This window comes from Heptranchias perlo, chromosome 23 (genome assembly GCF_035084215.1).
Source record: "Heptranchias perlo isolate sHepPer1 chromosome 23, sHepPer1.hap1, whole genome shotgun sequence".
Lineage (NCBI taxonomy): Eukaryota > Metazoa > Chordata > Chondrichthyes > Hexanchiformes > Hexanchidae > Heptranchias > Heptranchias perlo.
Genome location: NC_090347.1, coordinates 12690004 through 12717248, shown reverse-complemented (window position 1 = coordinate 12717248; position 27245 = coordinate 12690004). Strand labels below are relative to the sequence as shown.

Here is a 27245-nt window from a genome sequence, read left to right as displayed (position 1 = left end):
TGGAGCCATCCTCAATTACCTGTGATAGATATTACAAATACCACACGGAGAGATATCAGGGTTAATTTTCCAGCGATAGTTGCAGTTCTTCGGTGGGACGGAACCTTAGGCCACCCCTCTGCCTGCACCCCAGACTCCCACCCAATCCCTGGGGTCAGGTTGATTTACCCAACTTAGGGTTGGTGGCAGACAATTTGCAATTGGGGCAGGTAGTGGGGAAAAATAAAAACTGGTGTTGCTCCTTGTCACAGGGTTGGATGGTCAGCAGTGCTGGATGAAGACTCAAAAGGTTGTAACCAAGGCTAAAGAGCCCCACCTATCTTTATGGAGGGAGGGAGGTCACCCACACCCACTGGACACAAGTGACCCCCATACCCCCCCGCCCAACACTGAACATCAACCTAGTCGGTTGATTCAGAGCTGGTGCTCCAGTCTCCGCTTGCCGGGGCTGTCTGGAGTGGGGCCCAAACCGAACCCTTCTAACTCAGAGGCAGGAATATTAACACTTGAGCCAGTGGTCACTCCGTCCGGACGCAAGTCGCCCGCTGGATGTCAACCCGGTATTTAGAGACCATATTTTAGTCTCTACTCACCAGGGCTTTCTGGAGTGAGGCTCGAACCCTTCACCTTCTGACGGAGAGGCGGGAATGCTGAAACTAGGCCGGACCCTCACTCCCAGAGTGTACTTTTCCAACCACAGCAGCATTCTTTGTAATTGTTAAGAGTGCAGTTAGGAGAGGTAGAGAAATTTCTTCAACTCTCCAAGGGCTCATGGTCAGTCTCAGTCATTACTTCTCCAGGCTCAAACTAGTCCCATCCATGGACTATGGCAAGTAGCTCTCTCTCAACTTGTGCATACTTCCTTTCCATTGGAGTGAGTGATCTTAAGGCATTTACCACTGGCCAATTTTTTTTTTTTAAGGCATCACCAAGATCTGCTTCTGTTACATCTTGCTTCACGTTACAGTACCCAACAACTAGGTGTGCATTTGTGTCTTCTGTTCAGTCTCAGTCAGTACTTTTGTCATCATGTGATGATGTCCATTATTCACTCAGTCGGCCTCTTTACTTTTTGGTGTCTATTTCAGAAAGGCTAACTTTCCTCTGACTGCTTCTAATAATCTTAAGATTAGAGCTAGGCCATTTAGGAGCGAAATCAGGAAGCACTTTTTTTTTCCCTCACACAAAGGGTAGCAGAAATCTGGAGCACTCTGCCCCAAAAGGCTCTGGGTGCTGGGACAATTGGAGCTTTCAAGACGGAGATCGATAGATTTTTTTTAAGGCGAGGGTATTAAGGGATATGGAGCTACGGCGGGTAAATGAAGTTAAGGTACAGATCAGCCACGGTCTAATTGAATGGCGGAGCAGGCTGAACGGCCTACTCCTGTTACTATGTTCCTATAAATACACACAACCTTAACACAGTATGTGGTAGATCTGGATCCACCCAGCTTTGCACTCAGTTGTTAAGTGGTGTCCTACTGAGCAGCTGGGTGGAACTAAATGGTCCCAAAACATTAATGATCTCTAGTCTGTGCATTCTGCAAATATCAATGCAAACATCATTAGGAAGAAGACGTAATATTATATGTTAACTAAAAACAGACGCCTGAAACAATCGCCCGATGTCAGGAGGAGAAGGGTACTTCTATGCCAGTTACTTTATTTCCTCTGCGCATTCACTTCTGCCTGAACAAAATCTTCGCCAATTAAATCATGAAATATAATCAAGCAGAACTAATCTGGGTGGGCCACAACTATATCGCTAAATTCTAGTCGAGATATCTATTCCTCTTAAACGTAATGCCATAAACCGTCGCAATGCAGGCAAAATGTAACCAAATGCAGCACCAGTGCCTTATTAAATTTGTACGGAGGAAAGGATCAGACATCTGTCGTAGTCACAAAGTTTGTGTACTACTGTCTCAGCCGATTAATGATCTGAAAGAATCACAGGTCATAAAGCACTGGGGTGGTAAATCATTCTATAGGGGCATAGTTATGGCACAGTAGAAGCTGCCAAGATGAGGCAATTCGTAATCATGGTAGAAGATTGTATTGAATCACCTGCATCTTGATCCTGCCCAATGAATATGAATACATGTCTCCGGATACAGTCTAAGACAACAAGATTAGTTTCACAAGAAGCTTCTGGTGAAACCAACCTCCAAGAGAAAGACTATCACTGCCTGGTGCATTGCAGTAAGTTGTAGCAACATACCCAAATGTCATAGGGCTCCGCGAGAAGGCTGATCACTAGGTTGCAGATATATTTAAGATGAAGCTAGATAAGTACACAAGGGAGAAAGGAATAGAAGGATATGTTGATGGGGTGAGATGAAGTAGGGTGGGAGGAGGCTCGTGTGGAGCATAAACACCGGGCACGGACCTGTTGGGCCGATTGGCCTGTTTCTGTGCTGCAAAATTTTATGATGTGGAGATGCCATTTAAAATAAAATTGCTGGACTATAACTTGGTGTTGTAAAATTGTTTGCAAAATTTTATGTAATTCTATAAATACATTTTAGCTTCCTATGGGTTAGTTTCCTAGAAAGTGGGCAGAGAGAGATCCCTCTGTCAAACTCTTAAAATACATCATCTGGTGAACGATCCTGTGAAGTGCCTTGAGACGTTTTACTACATTAAAGGCTCTATATAAATGCTAGTTGTTGCTGATCCAAGGAGTACCACAAATAATGGGAAGAAGCAGGGTCATTACAAATAACAAGAAGTCATTAAAGGCTGGTCCTTTATCCCTCAGAGGTCAGGGGCCAGAATAATCCTCAGTATCCCATTGGGAGACATTGGTAGAAGCGGTAAAGAGGAGAGAATCTCACAAGCCTCCAGTTAAGTGTGTAAATATGTATAAACGGAGATATTGCCATTCCATGGAATCAGAACAACACTTATATCAGCAGTAACTCTCCTCCCTTTTCTAGGGATAGGGAGGGAATACACAGTCAAAATGCACAAATTGCTTCTACATTTTTTTATCTGTTGCCAGGAATTCACGGGTCAGCTACACAATTTCTTAATGTGATTCTAACTGTTGCTAGTAAACACCTTCATACTGTTATTAATTATTTACCGTAATTTGGTCAAGCAACACACAGGTGAGCATGTACAGTTTTAAACCCGTAATCAGTAGCCAAGAAAAAGGATTAATTTAACCGGGGTTAACAGTTCAAATTCAAGAGAGTGAGCACAATGGGTGCAAGAGAATGGTTTGGGATTTTCAATTTCGAGTAAAATCCATCTTAGTAGAGCTCCTGCACAGCAATCCCTAAGTGAACCCAGCCCTGTTGACAATTCCTGAACAATAAGACTAGTTATTAATCCAAACCAGGATGTCTGTGGTGTGCCTTGCTCCTCTCACATGTTGTTCAATAACACACAAATCCATAATTGTAACAAGCAGCAGTTGTCAGTACCCCCGAGGTTAGACCAGAGTGGCGTTACCAACTTTTCAGCTGCTGATTAACAAAACTACAACCCTTCCCCACCCCCCAACCTTCCACCAAAACCCCGAAGACAGATTAAATCAGTTACTGGCTCTAAAAAGTCATCTCAAAAGGGGTGTGATGTCATAATGAATCTGGTTCGAGTAATTCACAAAATACAAGAATGATTGTGGCACAAGAAGCAGAAGAAACCAGTTGGTTTATGATTTTCACCATTTTAAAAGGGGATTACATAGAATTTCCAGCACAGAAACAGGCCATTCAGCCCAACTGCTCTGTGCTGGTGTTTATGCTCCATAAGAGCCTCCTCCCACATTACTTCATCTATCCCTATTAGCATATCCTTATAGTCGTTTCTCCCTCATATACTTATCTAGCTTCCCCTTGAATGCATCTCTGCTACTCGCCTCAACCACTCCTTGTGGTAGCAAGTTCCACATTCTAACCACTCTCTGGGTAAAGAAGTTTCTCCTGAACTCCTTATTGGATTTATTAGCGGCTAATTTATATTTATGACCTCTGGTTTTGGACTCCCCCACAAGTGTCATCTTGCTGGGGTTGCCAAGAGAAGCTTTTATGTTAACAGCTTGGAACAGCCCAACCATCAACAGGAACCCATCCCCTCATCAGTATGGCTGAAGATACCGTGCTGAGTCAGCAGGTCTCAGCTGAGGCACTACAAATGACATCGACTGCCTGAAGCTTTTTTTTTGGGGGGGGGGGGGGGCGTGGGAGAAAGAGGCTAGGGTCCTCACTCCTGCCATCCAGAGAACCCCCCTCTTCTAGAAATCGGGTGCATGGTCATCTGATGAGTGTAGGATCATGCTCAACTCTGACCTCTCCGTGTTGCATCACCTGCTCACCACTCAATTCAGCGCATGGGAAACTCTAACCAGACAAGAAACAACATTTTAGAAAAGATGGGATGAAAATGGAGAGAAAATTGGAGCGGGCTTAATTTGAGAGCGAGAATAATATCTTTGAAAGGCCAGTCGCACCTTCAGCAACAAAATATTGCCCTAGATTAGCAGTCTGCCGCCGTCCTGGTTGCTGCTGAGCTAACTGTCAGTCATTTATATGTAGGGGACAATTTTTCAAATCTTTGCCCCTCCCGGGAAATACCTATTCACTGGCTGCAATGTTCAGAAAAAAGGGAGCAAAGACCAACTGAATTGGAATTTGAAGTCCAGTCATTGTTGTTCTTCAGGCAAATGCTACAGATGATTGGCGCACAGCAAGGTCCCGCAAAAAGCAAATGTTGGTTAATTAAGGAATGCTGGTCAGGACACAAGGAGAATTCCCCTCTCATCTTCAAATAGTGCCAAGGGACATTTTACATCCACTTGAGCAAGCAAACGGGGCCTTGGTTTAACATCTAATCCAAAAGACGGCACCTGCACAATACACCACTCCCTCAGTACTACAATGAAGTGTCAGTTGTGTGCTCTGGTCTGTAGTGGGACTTGAACCCACAACTTTCTGACTCAGATAACAGGGCTGCCATGTGACATTTGGTAGCACTCTTGCCTCTAAGTCCAAAAGTACCGCTACGTAGTTATCCTGTATGATTGTCATGTCTAAATCTGACTAACACAGCACACGCTCACCATCTTTTCTTAACTGGGGGCATTCAGATTTGAACCAAAGACCTTTTCGATCATCAATCAAATGCTCTAACACTTGAGTTACACTCCTCGCTAACTGGTCCTGTGCAACTGAGATCAGTGGGTTTGCGGTCTTCAAGAACGACATAACAACAAATCAAAAACAACATAACAGATTCCTTTTAGGCAGCACTTTCTTGATGTAGAAAAATTTCCCAAAGCCCTTTAAAGAAACATAATCAGAAAAAAATGGACACTGAGCCAAAGGAGATATTAGGAGGAGTGATTAAAACTAACCTCATTGACCAAGCTTTCAAAGAGGCTCCTAAAGGAGGAGTGGGCGGGGGAGGGTTTAGGGAAGGACCTCCAGAGCATGGGACCCAGACAGTTGACGGCATGGCCACCAATGGTGGGGCAAAGGGAGGGGTAATGCACAAAAAGCTCAAAAGTGAACATAGAAAAAAATTCTGAGAACATGGATTTAAAAATAAAGAGCTGCAATGGCTAACAAAATGGTGGAGCAGGCTCGATGGGCCAAATAGTCAACTCTTATACCGGTGTTCATGCTCTTCGCAGATACCGATGTGTAATGATTTTATCAGCTTGGGATTTCCTAGAACAATAGAAAATATTCTAGCTTGCTGTGCCTTAGAATCTTACGCACTTGGAAAGAATGTCCAAGAGCACCTGGATATGGGCTACCTCTAAAGTAACAGCAAAATTATTGATTCACTGCTCAGTGGAAGTAGTTTTTCCCTATTTAACTTATCAAAATGCCTCCTAATTTTGAACACCTCTTATTGTTCTCTGAAAAGAATCTCAGTTTCTTTAGTCTTTCCTCATAACTGAAGCATCTCATCTCTGGTACCACCTCAGTAAATCTCTTCTGTGATCTCACCTATCCTTGACACCCTTCCTAAAGTAAAGCGCCTAAAACTGAACACAATTTTTTTTTTAATTAATTCTCGGGATGTGGGCATTGCTGGCAAGGCCAGCATTTATTGCCCATCCCTAGTTGCCCTGAGTAGGTGGCGGTGGACCTTCTTGGACTGCTCCAGTCCGTGGGGTGAAGGTGTTCTCACAATGCTGCTGTGATTTGATACAGCTGAGTGGCTTGCTAGACCAGTTCAGAGGGCAATTGAATCAACCACATTGGTGTGGGACTGGAGTCACATAGTCAGTGGGTTTCCTTCCCTAAAAAGTACATTAGTGAAGCAGCTGGGTTTTTTTACGACAATACGACAGCTTAATGATCACATCAATACCAATTTTCGTTTTTATTTCCAGCTGTTTTTTTAAACTGCATTCAGATTCTCAAACTGCCATTGTGGGATTTGAACTCACATTCTCTGGATTATTAATCCAGGCCTCCATGGATGACTAGTCCACTAACATAACCACCAGACTACTGTAACCATGGTATTCTAAATGGTGCCAAACCAATGATTTGTATAGCTTGAGCATTACTACTTTCTCTTCCCCTACCACCTCCCCCTCCACAACTTCATCAATTTGTCCTCCCACTTTTAAAGAGTTATGTATCTGAAACCCTATGCCTCTCTCTTCCTCTAATCCTTCTAACTTGAACACTTAATCTACATTTCCTCTCCTGATTCTTCCTCCCAGTCTATCACCGTACATTCCTCTGCATTAAATTTCATCTGACATCTATCTGCCCGATCTGCTAACTATATAATGGCCTCTAGGAGTTTATCCACCATTGATGTTCGTCAGACTGGTCTAGCTAGCCGGTTTATCCCTTTTCAAGCAAAGCTTTAAAAAAGGACAATGTCTCCGCAATTTTTCTACAATGAATCCATCCAATGGTATGTGGAGGGTAATCAAAAAAAACACAACGCAAAATCGAAACTGCTATAAAATGGCTACAAAGGCTTGTAAATGAAAATGAATGAAAGACTGAACAGGCTGGAGCTCTTTTCTCTAGAAAAGAGAAGGCTTGGGTCTTTAAAATTATGACAGGGTTTGTTAGGATAGACATAGAGAAGATGTTTCCACTTGTGGGGGAATCCAAAACTAGGGGTCATAAATATAAGATGGTCACTAATAAATCCAATAAGGAATTCAGGAGAAACTTCTTTACCCAGAGAGTGGAACTCACTACCACAAGGATTAGTTGAGGCAAATTGAACAGATGCATTTAAGAGCAGGCTAGATAAGCACATGAGGGAGAAAGGAATAGAGGATATGTTGATAGGGTTAGATGAAGTAGGGTGGGAGGAGGCTTGTGTGGAGCATAAACACCGATATAGACCAGTTGGGCTAGATGGCCTGCTTCTGTGCTGTAAATTCTACATAGGAAACCGATACAGATCACTTTTAGCTATTCGGAGTGTGATAGGGTTAAAATTAATTGGTCCATGCAAATTGAGTAATTTCTACGCTTCAGGGACTTGGATGTCTTCACACCACCAAACCTATCATTATGAGCAATCTTCATCATCTCAGTCAGAGGAAGTCAAGCCATTTGATGGTAATACTGCTCAATACACTAGATTCTTCCCAGGAGCAATTGAAATTTTCTCTGTAGATGTATGCGCACACAGAAAACACACTCTTAGTTGTAGTCATTTTGGTCCAAATATTGTAAGCAAGGGTTTCAGAAATACTGTGGTATGTTACTCTGTTAACACACAGAAAGGATAAAGAGGGATAAAAAAAAACTAGTATCACAAACCTCAAGATACATTGTTCCCTGCTGCAAATCTTCCATCTAGTTTCAACAATTTATTCTACAGCAGAAGTAAGGCTGGTTGAAGCAAACATATTATAATTACCTGGGCTAAAAATATACTCAGGGAAATTCCACCAGGAAATAGAAGGCACCCATTAAGGGGCAACAGCTTTGAAAGTCTAGGCCCAAGATAAATGATCAGTAATTCTTGAAGAAAATGTGTTTCTGGAGCTTCTCATGTACTTTAGGGAACCCTCGTAAATTGTAGATGGCCTCCAAGGACCCTATTTCAATAATACTTGAGCACACGTTAAAGACATCAAATGACAATCGGTCTATGCATTTGCTCTTATCATGGTTTAAAGAATGTCCAAACTTTCTCCATTTCCTATGCTGTACTGGAGAACATTCAAAACTCTGAATGATAATCTCCAAAATTAATACTCCAGAATAAGGTCCCTCAGCATGTAACCCCAAAAATAAGGGGGGGTTGAGGGAGGGGGGGTAATATTAACCTAACCCATTTGGACGGAAACTGACAGCATCAGATCATAGAAATCAGAAATTTATGGCACAGAAGGAGGCTATTCGGCCCATCGTGTCTGTGCCGGCCGAAAAAGAGCCAACCAGCCTAATCCCACTTTCCAGCTCTTGGTCCGTAGCCTTGTAGGTTTCAGCATTTCACGTGCATGTCCAAGCACCTTTTAAATGCAATGAGCGTTTCTGCCTCTACCACCCTTCCACGCAGCGAGTTCCCGACCTCTATCACCCTCTGGGTGAAAAAACTTTTCCTCAGCTCCCCTCTAATCTTTCTACCAATTACTTGAAATCTGTGCCCCTTGGTTATTGACCTCTCCGCTAAGTGAAATAGGTCCTTCCTATCCACTCTATCAAGGCCCCTCATAATTTTAAAAACCTCAATTAAATCTCCACTCAGCCTCCTCTGTTCCAAAGAAAACAACCCCAGCCTATCCAATCTTTCCTCATAGCTAAAATTCTCCAGTCCTGGCAACATCCTCGTAAATCTCCTCTGTACCCTCTCTAATGCAATCACACCTTTCCTGTAATGTGACGACCAGAACTGTACACAGTACTCAAGCTGTGGCCTAACTAGTGTTTTATACAGTTCTAGCATAACCTCCCTGCTCTTATAGAATCATAGAAAGGTTACAGCATGGAAGGAGGCCATTCGGCCCATCGAGTCCGCGACGGCTCTATGCAAGAGCAATCCAGCTAGTCCCACTACCCTTCCCTATCCCTGTAGCCCTGCAAAATTTTTCCTTTCAAGTACTTATCCAGTTCCCTTTTGAAGGCCATGATTGAATCTGCCTCCACCACCCCCAGATCCTAACCACTCGCTGTGTAAAAATGTTTTTCCTCATATCACCTTTGGTTCTCTCGTCAATCACCTTAAATCTACGTCCTCTGATTCTTGACCCTTCCGCCAATTGGAACAGTTTCTCTCTATCTACTCTGTCTAGACCCTTCATGATTTTTAAATACCTCTATCAAATCTCCTCGCAACAGTCTCTGTTCCAAGAAGAATAACCCCAGCTTCTCCAGTCTATCCACGTAACTAAAGTCCCTCATCCCTGGAATCATTCTAGTAAATCTCTTCTGTGCCCTCTCTAAAGCCTTCACATCTTTCCTAAAGCGAGGTGCTCAGAACTGGACACAATACTCCAGTTGTGGCCAAACCAGTGTTTTGTGAAGGTTCATCATGACTTCCTTACTTTTGTACTCTCTGCCTCCATTTATAAAGCCCAGGATCCAGTATGCTTTTAAACCACTTTCTCAACCTGCCCTGCCACCTTCAACGATTTATGCACACATACCCCCAGATTTCTCTCCTGTACCCCATTTACAGTTGTGCCCTCTAGCTTATATTGCCTCTCCTCGTTCTTCCTACCAAAATGTATCACTTCGCAACTTTCTGCATTAAATTTCATCTGCCACATGTCCGCCCATGCCACCAGCCTGTCTATATCCTCTCGAAGTCTATCACTATCCTCCTCACTGTTTACTACCCTTCCAGGTTTTGTGTCATCTGCAAATTTTGAAATTGTGCCCTGTATATCCAAGTCCAAGTCCAAGTCATTAATATATATCAAAAAAAGTGGTCCCAGCACTGACCCCTGGGGAACACCACTGTACACCTCCCTCCAGGCCCAAAAACAACTGTTCACCACTACTCTCTGTTTCCTGTCACTTAGCCAATTCCGTATCCATGTGGCTACTGCCCTCTTTATTCCATGGGCTGTAATCTTGATGGTAAGCCTGCCATGCAGCACTTTATCAAACGACTTTTGAAAGTCCATATACACCACATCAACTGCATTGCCCTCATCTACCCTCTCTGTTACCTCAGCAAAAAACTATCAGGTTAAACACAATTTGCCGTCAACAAATCTGTGCTGGCTTTTCCTAATCAATCCACAAATTGTCCAAGTGACTTAATTCTGTCCCAGATTATAGTTTCTAAAAGTTTCCCCACCACTGAGGTTAAACTGACTGGCCTACAGTTGCTGGGTTTATCCTTACACCGTTTTTTGAACAAGAGTATAACATTTGCAATTCTCCAGTCCTCTGGCACCACCCCCGTATCTAAGGATGTTTAGAAGATTATGGCCAGTACATCTGCAATTTCCACCCTTACTTCCCTCAGCAACCTAGGATGCATCCCATCCGGACCGGGTGACTTATCTACTTTAAGTACAGCTAGCCTTTCTAGTACCTCCACTTTATCAATTTTTAGTCCATTAAGTATCTCAACTATATCTTCCTTTACTGAGACTCTGGCAGCACCTTCTTCCTTGGTAAAGACAGATGCAAAGGACCTTGACCATCTCCTCTGCCTCCATGAGTAGATCTCCTTTATGGTCCCTAATCGGCCCCAACCCTCCTCTTACTACCCGTTTACATGCCTGTAGAAGACATTTGGATTCCCTTTTATATTCTATGCCTCGGCTAATAAAGGAAAGTATTCCATATGCCTTCTTAACCACCTTATCTACTGTCCTGCTACCTTCAGGGATCTATGGACATACACTCCAAGGTCCCTCTGTTCCTCTGCACCTCTCAGTATCCTCCCATTTATTGTGCCTTGTGTGCCCTTCCCAAATGCATTACCTCACACTTCTCTGGATTGAATTCCATTTGCCACTTTTCTGTCCACCTGACCAGTCCATTGATATCGTCCTGCAATCTACAACTTTCCTCCTATCAGCCACATGGCCAATGTTACCTCCTCAAAAAATTTAATCAAGTTAGTCAGACACGACCTTCCCGTGACAAATCCATGCTGACTGTCCTTGATTAATCCGTGCCTTTCCAAATGACAATTAATACTGTCCCTCAGAAATGTTTCCAATAATTTGCCCACCACCGAGGTTAGGCTGACTGGCCTGTAATTACTCAGTCTATTCCTTTCTCCATTTTTAAACAACGGTACAATGTTAGCAGTCCTCAGTACCACACCTGTAGCCAGAGATGCCAGAAAGGATTGGCCGCCCATTTTACACCCTGTCTGATTTTACTTTCCATTGACCAAGGCATTAATAGTACGCAGAACCCAGATGATGTGTGAGCACCTGTTCATTAACATTCTATGCAATAATTCCTTGTATTGTGTTTTCGCTCATGGATGATTGACAAGTTTCACTTCAGCTTTCCATGGATTTGATAAGTCCTAGATAATTCCCCATAATTTTATTTCAGGCAGGAGGTCCAAATACCATGGATAAAGTGAGGTTCACATCAGCCACATACACCACAATTGTAAAGTTCAGCAAGAGACAAACCTGACTTATTTCACCTAAAAGTTCTAACACCTATCAGACTCTACAAAAAATACACTGTAAAACAACATGGTATTTAAGCCCTTATACAATAATATTAGAACCAGCCCATAAGTATTGTGGTGATGCAGTGACTTCTAGATCATTTGGCTTTTATATATTAATTTGTAAATAAAACTGACTAAGTAATTTTAACTGGGTATGCTAATCCACACATGACACATTCAAACGTGCAGGTTTCGACTAACATGGAACTTGGTCTGCTTATGGAAACCTCCTTTAGCTGTGAAAACAAGGCGAAAGCCCAAATCAGAATAAGGATGGAAAGTACATGGACCATTAAAAGAGGTGATAAGCTACAAAGAAGGAATTGCAAATTAATAATAACTAGGACATCGCATCCCAGACAAATGAATTATCCTGGCACAAAAAGATAAGCTTTTCCCATTCTGTATTGTATGCTTTGGAAGGGAGGTTTTTCTCAATGCTAGGGGAGTGTCAACAATATGCAAGCTTTCCATCTTCATAAATAAACTTTTTCTTGCAACATCCAAGCCACCAATTGGAGGCGCTGTGGGTAGTTGTGCAATTATGTGGCCCTTCAAATAGGTCAACAGGTCCCAACTCAAAAACATTTTTTGTGGGTTAGTCAATGCTCACCTCAATTACATCAAAAAAAAGGTTTTCCTTGGCCAAAGAGTCATCATCAGAATGACCACTTTTCCTTCCAATCAAATATTGTGGACATTCCTTTGAATAAATAAAACCTAGGAAGGGATATATACAGAAAGATTCTGCCCAGGAGATTGAAATGCCATTGACAGCAACCACTTGTCTACCTTAACTCTTGCAGCAACATGTGCAGCACCCTGTACGGTTGCCACTGATCCATCTCTAGGAAGCCCGAGATGACGGACTATCTGGATTGTCTTGAGATGCAGATGTCTGTAGTTCCTACTATGGGAATCTGCTATGCCATTCTGAACACTTGTAAAGTATTAAGCAGAAACAGTTAAGAATGTTTTGGCAACGGGAATGTCAAATCTGTGTCAGGTCCAGGTACAAGAAGCAAAAGTGGGAGTCCCTTCTTGCTTGTTCTCAAATGAAGAAAGGCCACTTAGTGGTGTATCAGATAGCTGTGGGCTCCTGTGAAACTGTAGTCCAGCAGCAGCCAACAGCTTCAGGTCAGCAGGAGAAAACGAGGATAAGACTGGGGGCAAAACTTAAATGGAGCAAACTGCAGTCTGGGAACATCAAAATTCAAAAGACTAATGATCTGTAGGACAGCAGTGCAGGTACGTTTTCTTGGCTGCATTAAGATCTACTTTGAAATCTGTAGCAAAACGTTGCCGTATTACATTTTAATATTCATTTATTTATTTATGCATTAATAGTGTCGTCCAATGCAACATCAATTAGCTACATGTGGCTAATAGCATTTCTCATTAGTAAATTAAAAATGAGTAACAGACACCATCATTGGGCATGTGATCTAAATACTAATATTCGAACGTGCGCTTTAACCGTTTTGTGCATTTGTTGGTAAAATGGTAAGTTGACAAGCAGAGTCTGAGTGTGTTTTTCATCATTGGGAGTGCTTTACTTCCTTGGTTACTGAATGGTGGTCAATGTTTTTTAAGTAAATATACACGTGAAGTACATTTACCTGCGAGTGTATGCAAGGCGTTTTCTACTAAAATTAGTGTTGTAGCTAAAATGGTGTGGCCGTAGCCATAACTGTGGCTAGTCAACAATTTCTATTGGACAACACTGACTTAACAGCTGTGATTTTCAAATTAGCCAAAGCACAAAAAAAATCTCACCTGTGGGTTTATACAGATACACACACGCAATGTACCAGTTTTAAGGACGCATCTCTTCACAAATCGAAATTTGAATTGTATATTAAATTCAATAGCATTGACGATAAGAAGTTAATCCTGAATTGAGGCCTAGGGTCTGAGACCCAGAAATAGCTTTCACTCAGAATCACTTTCCTGGCTCGATGAGTTTTAGCAGGGTACGTGATGGATCAATGTGTTGCATCTTAGGGAAGAGAAAATACAGGATGGTCCACCTCTGGTTAGCCAATGAAAGTGTGGTCCAGGCAGTGGTCATTGAACTTTTGGAGACCCTCTTGCTATCTCAGCCTGCAGGGGAGGGGGTTGTTGCATGGAAAGACATGCAATAATGGAGCAGGATAATAACCCTTTAGAAAAACAGAAAATAAATCAAAATCCAAAACATGGGAAGAGCTAAATCAGTCATATTCCAAAGTCAATACTATACATTTGGAGGTAGCCGACGGGATCGTTTTGCTTTGATGCTTCCCAAATCCTAGGAAAGTAGTAACTCACCACAAAATGTCACAAACAAATAGAAGAAAGTTTATGTTGAACATATCTGGCAATAATCCATCAATCTTAGAAATGATAGAGAATTTGTCTGACCCTGTGTTGCATGCACATCAGGAAAATACTGTACATTCTGGAACTGTACCTTTGATTAACAATTTGCACTCAAAAATAGGAGTGGCCTTCAAAAACCAGTCTCCTAGTGTGGGCAAAGGGCCAAGAGAAAAAAATACTGGGTCGGTAAATAGCTTGTTGTATATAGAAAAGATTAAGTTCCTGGTAAATTAGCAATTGCAAAGAATTAAATGTAGAGCATTATTAAAATTGCATTATTGCAATTCCTTGATTACAAACTGCAGCAGAAATACTTTGACCTCTTCCTATAATTTACCAGCAATATTACTTGGTAAAAAGTATTCGCTCTTTTGCCCCCCAAAGAACGAAAATGGAATTTGTTGTATTCAAAATATGAAACTGTCCGAACGTAAATTAATACTCTCAAAATTAATAGTTCTAAAATAACTCTCACTACAGCTTGCCATGTTAACAAGCCAATTTAAAGTTATAACCAGCCCCTACCCATTATCAAAACTAATCACAAGAAGCAATATATTAAAAACAAATCAACAAACTTGATGAACCCTTAAAGTGTGAGTCACAGCAGTTGCTGTGCTAACCACAGTTCCTGTTTATTTAGTAGAGGGTAAAGGTTAATACCCATTAAATACCACATTTGGAAACAGCTTTAACACATTTAAGTTTGAGAACATTGTGGAAATGTTCTCAATTATACAATTTTAAAAATGTTTTAATAAATGAACTGAACTATATAATTATGATTTATCAAGTTTGTTTCATACCAACTTTTTGTAAACTCTGCATTCTATTTGAAATGAACTGAAATATGAAGTACAGTGGGTCCAACTTCTTAATTACAGCTACAAATATTTAATAAATTTTAAGCTTTTTCCTCCAAAAATGGGACCAGTGGGAAATCATGGGCTTTTTTCCCCCCACACAAAGTCAGTTACAATCCTTGTGATACTTTACTTCACATATTTTATACATGGAATTATAAAGGCATCGGTACAGAACATAACAACATTGGACTTATCATATTTTGGCATGTGATGACATTATCAAAGTAAAGTCACAATCATTTTTATCTATCGTAGCTAAACAGGTTATTCTCTTCATTTCCCTCCCCACAAAATCCATTCTAAAATCTTAACTTCAATTTGCATTTAATTTATCTCCACCCAGTTCTCCCTGCACCATTCCTGGCTGAGAAGATAGCTATGCGACTGCATTGAGCAGATGTCTGCAAGTAATGTAGTTGGCAGATCAAGAGGAACCACACAGTGGGCAGGATATTTACAGTTAAAAAAAGCCTTAGATTCAGCTGTAGTAAATTTATTGAATTTTGTTATCGTTTGATATCAGAAGGTGTCAATCACCAGCATCAAACCTTACAATATTGTCGTAATGACAGCCTGCTCACCTTCTGATTAAGAGTCAACAAACAATTCATTCAGCAGGATGTTTAGATTTTAGAAACAGAAGCAAGTTGAAAACACATGAAAGGTCTACTGCAGTCTCAAAAACATATCCCAGATATTGTTTATTCCTTCTAAAACATGCAAAAATCAAAACAAATACTTACCACAGAAAGAAATCTGGAAACAAGAGAAAACAAATGAAACAAAATCACAAATATGTCTTCAGACTCAAACTCAAGTAATCTGAAGTTGTATTTGACTATTGGTGATAGGAGACATCATGCCCTGTATATACTTTACGGTAATGAGATCCATACAGGCAGCACAGAGAGGGAAATGAAAATGTTTGAGCAAAAGGACTTGTAGATGCAGACAGGAAAAGAAAGTGATGGGAATGCGAGGTCAGAGATTTTGCAGTCGTGCGAGTGTTGTAAGAATAAGTGCACCTGTAAAATCGGAGGCCTTCCCATCGACAGAGAACAGTGAACAGTGCAATTGTGAAGCTATCATAATTTCAAAATGTTTTAGCGATAGACCACAATTGTGGCCTATGTTAAAGATAAAGACTTCATGCCTGCGTATTGAATAAACACAATAAGCAGGCTAACCAAACAAAAGTGGTAGTTGGTCTCCCAGTGCACAGCCCTACAGGAAACCTACAGAAAAATCTGAGGGAAAAGATCACATTTCCGACGTAGCTTAAGTTGAACTACATGCCACATTGCCTAAAAGAAAAATTAAACCCCATGCTGTACCAGAAAGGGTGGTGTAAGCAGATGCAACAGTAAATTTCAAAACGGAAAATACACACACACACGAAAATAAAAAATTTGTAGGGCTATGGGCTGGGGGGGGGGGGGGGGGGGGAAGAAGAGCAGTGGGGCTAATTGGATAGCTCTTCCAAAGAGCCGGCACAAGCACAATGGGCCAAATGGCCTCCTTCTGTGCAGTATGATTCTACGTTGTCTGCTCCATAAGGGAAAATACTTAGATTCCACCTAAATGTCTCCGGGGCAGTAGAAAGCTGTATTTAGACTTGCACGGTGACTATCTTTGTGCAATAAACCTGGAAATATGATCTTTGTATGTATTAGTGCTGACCAATTATGCTCTCAATCAATCAGAATTTATCAGTTGAGTGAACTCTTGTGTTGTGGAGTCACTGGGTTTCTCACATACATCTGGGACAACATGTAGGTGTCGGACTGAAGCTTAGGTTCTTTCACCTGCTACCTGAACTATTACAAACCCTGGAATTTTTCTGGTCAAATCATCATTTGGCTAAATAAATTCAGAATAAAAATTCAAAATCAGAGTGTCAAACCAACAAGAAAATGCAATTTTTTTTTTTAAAAAGGGACAATGTACAGTAAACAAACAGCAGCCTGTTTAGGTGGATCAGCGATACTGACAGAATGCGAGTCAAGCACAATTTTTAAAAAATCAATGCCTCTTGCGCAGATTTAAAATGTGCAACGTACACAGTACTTCAAAAGAGACAAACAACCTGCTGACATTCAGTGCCCGAGCTAATACAAGAATGGCCAGTTGGATGAAGTACAGGAGAGGTGATGGAAGCCACTGAACCATATCCCATCTTTGGGAGAGGAGGGGAGAAAAGGGAAGAAAATTTGGTTGGGTGGGGGGGGCGAGGGGAGTAATTATCGAATAACTGCAGTCGCTTTGCACTTCCCACCCTTGAACTGGGTACTACATACATACGAATTAAGAGCGGGAGTAGACCATTTGGCCCCTCGAGCCTGCTCTGCCATTTGATAAGATCATGGCTGATAAGATTGTGACCTCAACACTACTTTCCCGTCTACCTACTATAACCTTTGACTCCCTTGTTAATCAGGAATCGATCTAACTCAGCCTTAAAAATATTCAATGACCCTGCCTCCACCGCTCTCTGGGGAAGGGAGTTCCACAGACTCACGACCCTCAGAGAAAAAAAATTCTCCTCATCCTTGTCTTAAACGTACTGTTTGTAAGGAGGCTTTCTGGAGACACTGTACCCTTAAAAATAGTGAAATAATGAACAAAAGCAAAATCTGAAATATTCTGGGTATAGTAATTGCTTGGTAATACAAAACATCACTAAAATAGGCTAGTCTGCAGTAAATCAGCACTAACCATGTGGTCCAGACAACTGGAGACAGAGCAGAATGGAAATGAACCTCACTGTAATTTAACAAAATAACACACAGCCATGGCTCCATCTGCCTATTAGTGTCATGGTAAGTTTACGATTTATTTATTCTCCTTCCCACTTGCTCAAGACATTCTCAGCTTCCGCTCCCATTAACAATTGCTGCCTCTGAAGTCTTACAGCAAATGCTGCATTTTTACTGAATTTGAATGCCTCACAAATACCACATACCACCACACAAATCTCTCATGAAACCTACCTAACTTGTTAGCAACATAATAATATAATCTAGGGCTCCTCCAGTGAAATATTACTTAAAAGTGTAGAGAAAGTGCATTCTGCTGGTTACAGCTCTGTATTTGAATCCATCTTAATTAATATTTTCACACAAGCTTCCCCCAAGACAGCTAACTTCCCAGATCTTAGCTGGGATACCTGGGGAGGGGGGAGGAAAAAAACCGGCTCAGGAAGATTCTCTGCCCACATCATTCAAGAGACTTTCCATGGACCAACAATGGAAATGACCAAGATACGCACAGCCTGAACCGTCCCATCCTCTCAGACAGGGAAAGTACAGGTAGAGTGGCAAACATTATGGGAAAGGGACACAACAGAAAATAGTCAGGGAATCAAAAAACAAACTGCATGTTCTAGATAAAAAGAGGGGTAAAAGGCACCCCAATTTCCTTACAGTAGGTGGAGTCTATATTTTAATGTTCGAACAGGTCAAGCTATCATTGAATAACTCAAAGACCATTTATGCAAATTGTCAGATATTGTAAGTGGTCTCTGTATAACTGGAGCTACAGGCACACAGGAGGTACTCTTTGCCCATCAAATTACCAAATAAAAATGAGGTCCGAGCAGATTGAAGACTATTTCTATCGGAGAAAGGAATCATGAGTCGGAATCACTGTGTTTTAAAATTAAACGGGCATTGTCACTGTACTGGTTATTCGGACAGGCTTACCAGCTACAATAACCAGGAACAGCTTACTCTCAAATCTCTGCGTTGGACATCATAGCGGGTTTATGGTGCAAATTTTAACAAAGCTTTTAGGTCTATTTTTAATAAAAAAGGTCTACTTTTTGACTGTGAGCAAACGCACCACGTGTTGTTTTACCGAGTCTTACATCAGAAATCTACCAAATGCAATTCCCAGCCTCTGCTGAGTTACCAATCTTAACTTTGGCAATGGTTGGGGTGGTGAGGGTCTGGGGGAGGTGGTAAGGAAGGGGACACTATATTTGAGCTCAGCATCCCTGAGCTTGGAAAAGGATTTTTTTTTAAAAGTCAGTAAATAAATGTAGCAGAATTCCTGCTCCTGATCACCAACACATCAGGTTCCACATGTATACTGACGACACCCAGCTCTACCTCACCACCAACTCCCTCGACCCCTCCACTGTTTCTCATTTGTAACATTGCTTGTTCAACATCCAGTACTGAAGGAGCAAAAATTTCCTCCAACTAAATATTGGGAAGATTGAAGTAATTGTCTTTGGTCCCCGCCACAAACTCCGTTCCCTAGCCATCGACTCCATCCCTCTCCATGGCCACTGTCTGAGGTGGAATCAGACCGTTCGCAACGTTGGCGTCCTATCTGATCCTGAGATGAGCTTCCGACTAGGTATCGGCTCCATCACCAAGACCGCCTACTTCCACCTCCGTAACATTGCCTATCTCCGCCCCTGCCTCAGCTCATCTGCTGCTGAAACCCTCATCTATGCCTTTGTTACCTCTAGACTCGACTATTCCAATACTCTCCTGGCCGGCCTCCCATCTGCCACCGTCTATAAACTTGAGCTCATCCAAAACTCTGCTGCCCATATCCTAACTTGCACCAAGACCCATTCACCCATCACCCCTGTGCTTGCTAACCTACATTGGCTCCCGGTCCGGTTTTCAAATCCCTCCATAGCCTCGCCCCTCCCTATCTCTATAACCTCCTCCAGTCCTACAACCTTCCAAGATCTCTGCACTCCTCCAATTCTTGCCTCTTGCGCATCCCCGATTTGAATCACTCCATCATTGGCGGCCGTGCCTTCAACTTCCTAGGCCCTAAGCTCTGGAATTCCCTCCCTCAACCTCTCTACCTCCTTTAAGACGCTCCTTAAAACCTACCTCTTTGACCAAGCATTTGGTCACCTGTCCTAATATCTCTTTATGTGGCTCGGTGTCAAATTTTGTTTGATAATATGTGCTGCGCCTTGGGACATTTTACTATGTTAAAGGCGCTATATAAACCCAAGTAGTTGTTGTTGTTGTTGCTGGAAGTGTGCAGGTGCAAACATCAGGTGTGGCAGTGATAGCACTCACTGTGAACAATGGGTACTTGGTTGAAATTCTAAAGCATGCCACACCCTAGCAGGAATTGCTGATTTCAAGAACGTTGAGGAAAGAAAAAGATGAAATGTTTATATTAACAGGCAAGTACGATGGCAGTCACACAACCATCCGTTTTATAGTCTCACTTTAAATTTTGTTTTTTTTTCCCACTCTCAGCCTGTCACAATTGGGTAGACAATGGTTTCAACACTGCAATAATCTTTAGTAATTGTACTGCAACCGTTACATAAAATGCAACCAACACACTTGGTATATTAGGAACGAATTTAGAAACAGGAAGATCAAGAAATAAATTACTGCAAACATTTGTTAACCTGTCATTTTAATGGGTTTCTAAATATTTCAGTGATCGATGTACTGTTTCTCCCAAATCTAAAGTTTGCCTCAAGCTCGTTTTTTTTTTAAAAGATTTTTACCTTAAAAACACATGACCAGAAAATGTATTTCATTGCATCTCAGCCTCCGAAAAGTTCAGATTTTCTTTTCAATATTATCCGACACACGAGAAAATCTTCATTAAAAATATTTCAATATGAGAACTAAAGAAATTTTGATTGATGTGACTAGGATATTTTGCAGCTCATAGTGTAACATTAATTTAATATAAGTATTTCATATTATTAAGAGTTTCGAAAATGTCGATTTACATAAATTTAAGTACACGGAGGTCATTGTTTCAAATTAAGGGAGACAGAAGAAAATGATTAAATTCAGGCTAAATTTGTCTTGTACAATGGTGATAAACATATGAAACATACAAACCAGTAAGGCTGGCAGAGTAAGAAACTCGGTCAGGATTCAAAAAGGAACTACACAAATTTCTGTCAGCAAATAAGATTCAGGATTACTAAATTTCATAGGAAGTTGCATAGGCTAGGTGAACCAATGGTCTATGTTTGCTTGAAAATTGTTGTTAATTTGATGGTCAAATCATGTAACATGTGCCATTCCAAAACATTCCAAACAGAATGTTAAAAGTTATAATAGTGATTCTAGTCAACACAATCACGTCTGATATTATGCATGCAAAATTACTTATCATTTTAATTTAATTTCCACTTGTGTGGGAAAACATAAGGAAATACCCAGTTCATTTGTAATAATTTTATTTTACATCAAGACTGTGCATTTTATACATTTACTTGGTTTATAATTGGATTCGGAGTGGTCAGTTGAAAGGTTTTTCCTGTTGTTTTGTAGTAGTTCCATTTTTTTTTTTAAAAGAAAGGACCCAGTGTTTTTATTCCAAAATAAAACTAGATAGTAATTATTTAGAACTTTTTTTTAAATAAGAGCACAATCAAAACTAATCACTGTTCATGATGTTAGGTCACTGAAGAAAGAATAGCAACATTGTGGTGGGCCAGAATGCTGTAAAACCTTCATTATATACAGTCCGAGCAATTGTTTTGAGCATTCTGTTCAAATTCCAAATGTTCCATCTGACCACCCTTTCTTGCATATAGTCTTCTGCTTTCAATTCTTTCATGCACAGTCCCAGTAAATCTTATCTATTCATATATAATCCAAGAACCCAACATCTAATGGCAATAATGAATACCTCAGCTTAGCCTCATGCCAAAACTCCAATATACATATGCTTGGTCATTCTTTACTGCCAATTTGAAACTGCAATTTAAAAGTGATTAGACACAACACGTATAAAAATGGTGCCATTTTCATCGTCAATTTTATGTTTCATTCATTCCAACTGCATAAACTACAGCTAGTTTTACAAAACAAGGCAGACATGGAACACTACATTTTGAGCAAGCTCAATTACCAACAAGTTTGGAAACTTTTCTGACCATTGCTAACCAATCTCAAAACTTTCCAAGGACTTCATTATCATATCCAAGTTCATAATAGGCGTAATAATAGACGGGACCAGGCCCTTGGAGAAATACCTAGGACTTCCAAAAAAGATTTGAAGACCTTCAGATGTAAAGTCGGTGCGTAAATAAGTATTTGTAATGAAAGGAGCTTTGCCATCTGAAGGAGACTTTCACAGGGGAACAGTTGTTCCTAGAACTATCATTAACTGCCTGCACCATAAAGTTGCAAGCTCCCTGATCACATAGATGCAAATAGAAAAGCTCCTTATCAACAGCTCACTTCAGCAGGATTGTTTTGAAGGATTTTAGTACTAAACTTAGCATTTATAGAAATACGGTCCAACTAATGAAATCCTGCAAGAATTACATCATTGCATAAGGCAGAATTGTAAATTATGCAACATTTTACTGGAACAATATTTCTTTAAGAAAATTTACATAGTACTACATGGGGCGGAGAACTGAAAAGTGCATGAAGAATATATTTCAGTTTTGAGGCATGAATCAGCTCATACTGGTGTAAAAAGTGCCTTGTTCCCAGAACAGAGAAAATAAATTTGGCAATTAATTGTTTTCAAGGAGCCGTAGATGACTCATCGCTAGGACTCCTTCAAAAAGAGTGTGAAAAAATTATAATTAACATGAACATCAGTTTGTAATTATTTTACATTCAACACTAAATACCAATGTCATCCTCAGAGGTTTTACTGATTCTGAGAAAGCTAAATTAATGTCAACGATCACTACCATTAACCAAAGACGATTTAGTATGCTATTCAGTTCCTTAATACCACTGGGCTCTATAATTCACCCAAGCCATTTCTCTGATGAGGTCAACACTTACCATTGAAAAAAATGACATTATTTAAAAATTGCCATTACACATGTTACTACTGTTTGATTTTTTTTAATAAAGCCTTAAATTCTTCCAACATGTTGGCAGCATAAATAAAAATATTAAAACAGTCCTATCACCAAAAGAAATATATTAAATTATGAACTCATTTCCAGCAGCAACCTTACCAGGGCCAATGAACGTGGATAAGCTGAGCACGCTGTACCTGTGCACAGCACCTAGAATCATAGAAAGGTTACAACACGGAAGGAGGCCATTCGGCCCAATGAGTCCATGCCAGGTCTATGCGAGAGCAATCCAGCTAATCCCACTCCCCTGCCCTATCCCCGTAGCCCTGCAAATTTTTTCCATTCAAGTACTTATCCAGTTCCCTATTAGAGGCCATGATTGAATCTGCCTCCACCATCCCCTCGGGCAGTGCATTCCAGATCCTAACCACTCGCTGTGTAAAAAAGTTTTTCCTCATGTCCCCTTTGGTTCTTTTGCCAATCACCTTAAATCTATGCAGTCTGGTTCTTGACCTTTCCGCCAATGGGAACAGTTTCTCTCTATCTACTCTGTCTAGACCCCTCATGATTTTGAATACCTCTCTCAAATCTCCTCTCACCCTTCTCTGTTTCAAGGAAAACAACCCCAGCTTCTTCAGTCTATCCACGTAACTGAAGTCCCTCATCCCTGGAATCATTATAGTAAATCTCTTCTGCACCTTCTCTAAGGCCGTCACATCTTTTCTAAAGTGAGGTGCCCAGAAATGGACACAATACTCCAGTTGTGGCTGAACCAGTGTTTTATAAAGGTGCATCATGACTTCCTTGCTTTTGTACTCTATGCCGCAATTTATAAAGCCCAGGATCCTGTATGCTTTTTTAACCGCTTTCTCAACCTGCCCTGCCACCTCCAACAATTTGTGCACATATACCCCCAGATCTCTCTGTTCCTGTACCCCTTTTAGAATTGTGCCCACCAGTTTATATTGACTCTCCTCGTTCTTCCTACCGAAATGTATCACTTCGCAATTTTCTGCATTAAATTTAATCTGCCACGTGTCCGCCCATGCCACCAGCCTGTCTATATCCTCTCGAAGTCTATCACTATCCTCCTCACTGTTCACTACCCTTCCAGGTTTTGTGTCATCTGCAAATTTTGAAATTGTGCCCTGTACACCCAAGTCCAAGTCATTAATATATATCAAAAAAAGCAGTGGTCCCAGCACCGGCCCCTGGGGAACACCACTGTACACCTCCCTCCAGTCCCAAAAACAACTGTTCACCACTACTCTCTGTTTCCTGTCACTTAGCCAATTCTGTATCCACGTTGCTACTGCCCCCTTTATTCCATGGGCCGCAATCTTGATGACAAGCCTACCATGCAGCACTTTATCAAACGCCTTTTGAAAGTCCATATACCCACATCAACTGCATTGCCCTCATCTACCCTCTCTGTTATCTCATCAAAAAACTATCAGGTTAGTTAAACACAATTTGCCTTTAACAAATCCGTGCTAGCTTTCCCTAATCAATCCACACTTGTCCAAGTGACTGTTAATTCTGTCCCGGATTATCGTTTCTAAAAGTTTCCCCACCACCGAGGTTAAACTTACTGGCCTATAGTTGCTGGGATTATCCTTACACCCTTTTTTGAACAAGGGTGTAACATTTGCAATTCTCCAGCCCTCTGGCACCACCCCCATAATCATCATAAGAGTGACACAGCTTTCAGAACTATTTAAGTATCTAGAGCAGTGTTTATTTTATATAGTTCTGACACTTAGCTGATCTGTAACAGGCAGTACTCAAACCACTACTACCCATTGTATTTATATGGATCCATTTCCCACTGGGGTGTGCATCAGGGTCACCCTAAATGACAGGTTGGAGGAAGATAGGATCAACTAGATTATACCACAAGTTTCCTAACTCAGAAAGAGGTTTTTAAAGAGGCTTACAGGTCAAGATTTATCACTCAACAGATTATCTGGTCATTTATCTCATTGCTGCTTGCAGGACCTTACTATCTGCAAATTCGCTGATGTGTTGTCCCACTTTACAACAGTGACTACACTTCAAAATTACTTCATTGGCTTTGAAGTGCTTTGAGACACCCTAAGGATGTGAAAGACGATATATAAATACAATGGGTACTACAATGGTTTGAGTACTGCCTGTTACAGATCAGCTAAGTGTCACAACTATTTAAAATAAACACTGTTCTAGCTACTTAAATAGTTCTGAAAGCTATGTCACTCTTATGATCATAATTATCACTCCTTGCAGTTCCCTCTCTTGCAATACTGATAATTCACTCTTCATCTCTAGGACCCGGGGTTGAGTTCACACAATTTTCATGGGGTGAGTTCCCTTCTCTGATTGGTCCAAAGTAAGAAGACTTGAGGCCCTGGGCTCAGCCATATAAGAGTTGGGAGCATCAGGAGAAATTCTGAAATGTGGAGTGCAGGCAAAGAGAGAGGGGGGAACATAACCCGTAACAAAATATGTATTTTAAAAGGGGGAAATATATCCTCCTTATCCCTCCTCCAGCGGTTACACACATAATTGATGCGACTTGTAGCAAAAGCCCCATAAACACGAATCCGTCAGAAGTCTCACTGAAAAAGAATTGCCGGTGGTGTTAATGAAGATATCATACTGGTGCAGTCTGGGGATAGGGGCAAGACGCAGTGTTGGGGCTTTGTAAATGGTGCTTTCCTGCTTTTCCCATTCTTGCTGATTTGGAGCTCGATGCAAGCACCTAAAAACAACAGAAACGCGTTGCGCATTCCCGTCACTGACATCCTGAGCCTTGATAAGCGCAAATTTTAAGGGGAAAAAAAAGTCTCGGTTTATTAATGCAGATAACTCTACGCAAAGCAAGCACCACTTTCAAGTGGTCAACGGTAAGACGGGATTAAAAGGACTTTTTTTAAAAAAAAGTCACTCCGAAGTGTGTCCAAGGGCAGGATGCCGCTATTGTGGATCGACCACCAATGGAGTAGCAGCGCTAGTGACCGGGGCTTGTGTCATCGCCAAAACCATATAATAGATGCAAAAGGCGGCGACAGATGCATCCATTCTTTGTAGTTGCAGGGGATAAATGGCCAATTCTGATTGGAAAACGTGAAAGTGCCGAAGTCTAATATTAGCATACTGTTTGTTAAATTTAAAGTCTTATTGGTTCTATGTAATATATATGCTCGTTGTTGAAAGTGGCGAATAACTCATTATTGCATACATAAAATCGTTAAATTCTATGAATGCACACGTTAAGTCTAGTTACAACTCGATATGCACTGCATAATTAATAGCTTTATGTATTTCAAAAATACATTAACGTTATTAAAACGCAAGTACCAGTGGATTTTTTTGCAAGTTGGAAAATTACTTTTACAATTTAGTTTTGTATTTGCTAATCACTCATTGCACTTTTTGTTTTGGCGCACTGCACGTTTCTGCTAAGTTAGTGCATTTAATACGTGTTTAAAAGAAACGCTCTCAATGCAAATTACGGTTGCGCGCAGCTCTGCTTATCAGTGCAACGCATTTAAACGCCTTTTCCCCCTACTTCAGCAATGCTTTACGTAACATATTAGCACCTCGATCTGTTTGCAAAAAAGCACCCTGAGCTCAGTAATTGGAATGCAAATACGTCAGTGACCAGCTGAACAGCAAAACCCAGCCTCAGAGGATCCTCTCTGCAAAATGCAATTTCAGTATGTTCAGCTAAAACAGGAAACGCAATCAGCTCTGCAAGCCTTGAAACTTAGCACTGGCATTGCAAAGCTCAAGGTGCACCATTGCATTTTGCATTAAGCTCAGGTTGTTTTGCATTCTACTCAAATATCGCCCTATTTATCTGTGCAAACCTTACCTCCTTTTGACAGCGACATTTTTTTCTTTTTTTTCCCTGTTGGGAGGGGGGAGGGGATCACAAAAGACTTTGCCTTTTCAGCTTTGCAACAAAGATGCAAAAGATTGCTGCCTCCCAATTTTCATCCACCTGGGAATCCTGAGCGGTTTCTTGCAGCTGGTAGCTGTGCAGAGGGAATGGCCGATTGCACAGCTCGGAAGCAAGCTGCAAACAACAGAAGATTTGCAATTGCAAAAAAACTGTTCGGTAATTACGGAGCTGCAGCTACATGATCGGCCGGAGCTCAGTTCACCAGCTCCAAACTTCTCAGCGTGTCATCACGTTCTTCCTGCTGGGAGAGGGGTGCATTCTGGGAATTGTAGTCTTCATTCAGAAGGAACTTAATTTCAAACTAGGGGGAATCTTTCATTAAATACACTTTAAGCTACTGCACGTGTTGTCATGCGAGTTGCCATGAATATAGAAAAAATATACTGGTTAAAATTTCACACAGAATAGAAGCCTGGGATTGGAATAGATGCCAAATTCCAGTCAATGATTCAGACCGCAAAAGTAGTTCATGAATATTAACTGTACTCTCTGGTTTCAATTACGAGTATTACTTCAATCCCATGCATTTTGTTACTTTGCACATAAAGGGTTTTGACACATAATTTGATTTCTGCTGGGGTTGGTTTCGTTCTGTGCAGTTCGAGACAGTGTGACGATACATATTATTGCTTACTGTCATCAACTTGGTGTGTAACAGGATCAGGTGATTATTTAAGTGGCTGTATAAGAT

At 41.1% G+C, this 27245-nt stretch overlaps 1 protein-coding gene across 1 annotated transcript in view; it reads right to left on the bottom strand.

Moving 5' to 3' along the window:
- The window catches only part of map2k6 (mitogen-activated protein kinase kinase 6), a 118567-nt gene extending 91842 nt beyond the window's left edge, over window positions 1-26725 (bottom strand). The window contains exon 1 of the mRNA XM_068004030.1: window positions 26465-26725. Coding sequence (XP_067860131.1) covers window positions 26465-26483 — 19 coding nt within the window. The 5' untranslated portion in view covers window positions 26484-26725. The remainder of the gene's footprint in view (window positions 1-26464) is intronic.
- Between the last annotated feature and the right edge of the window lie 520 nt (window positions 26726-27245).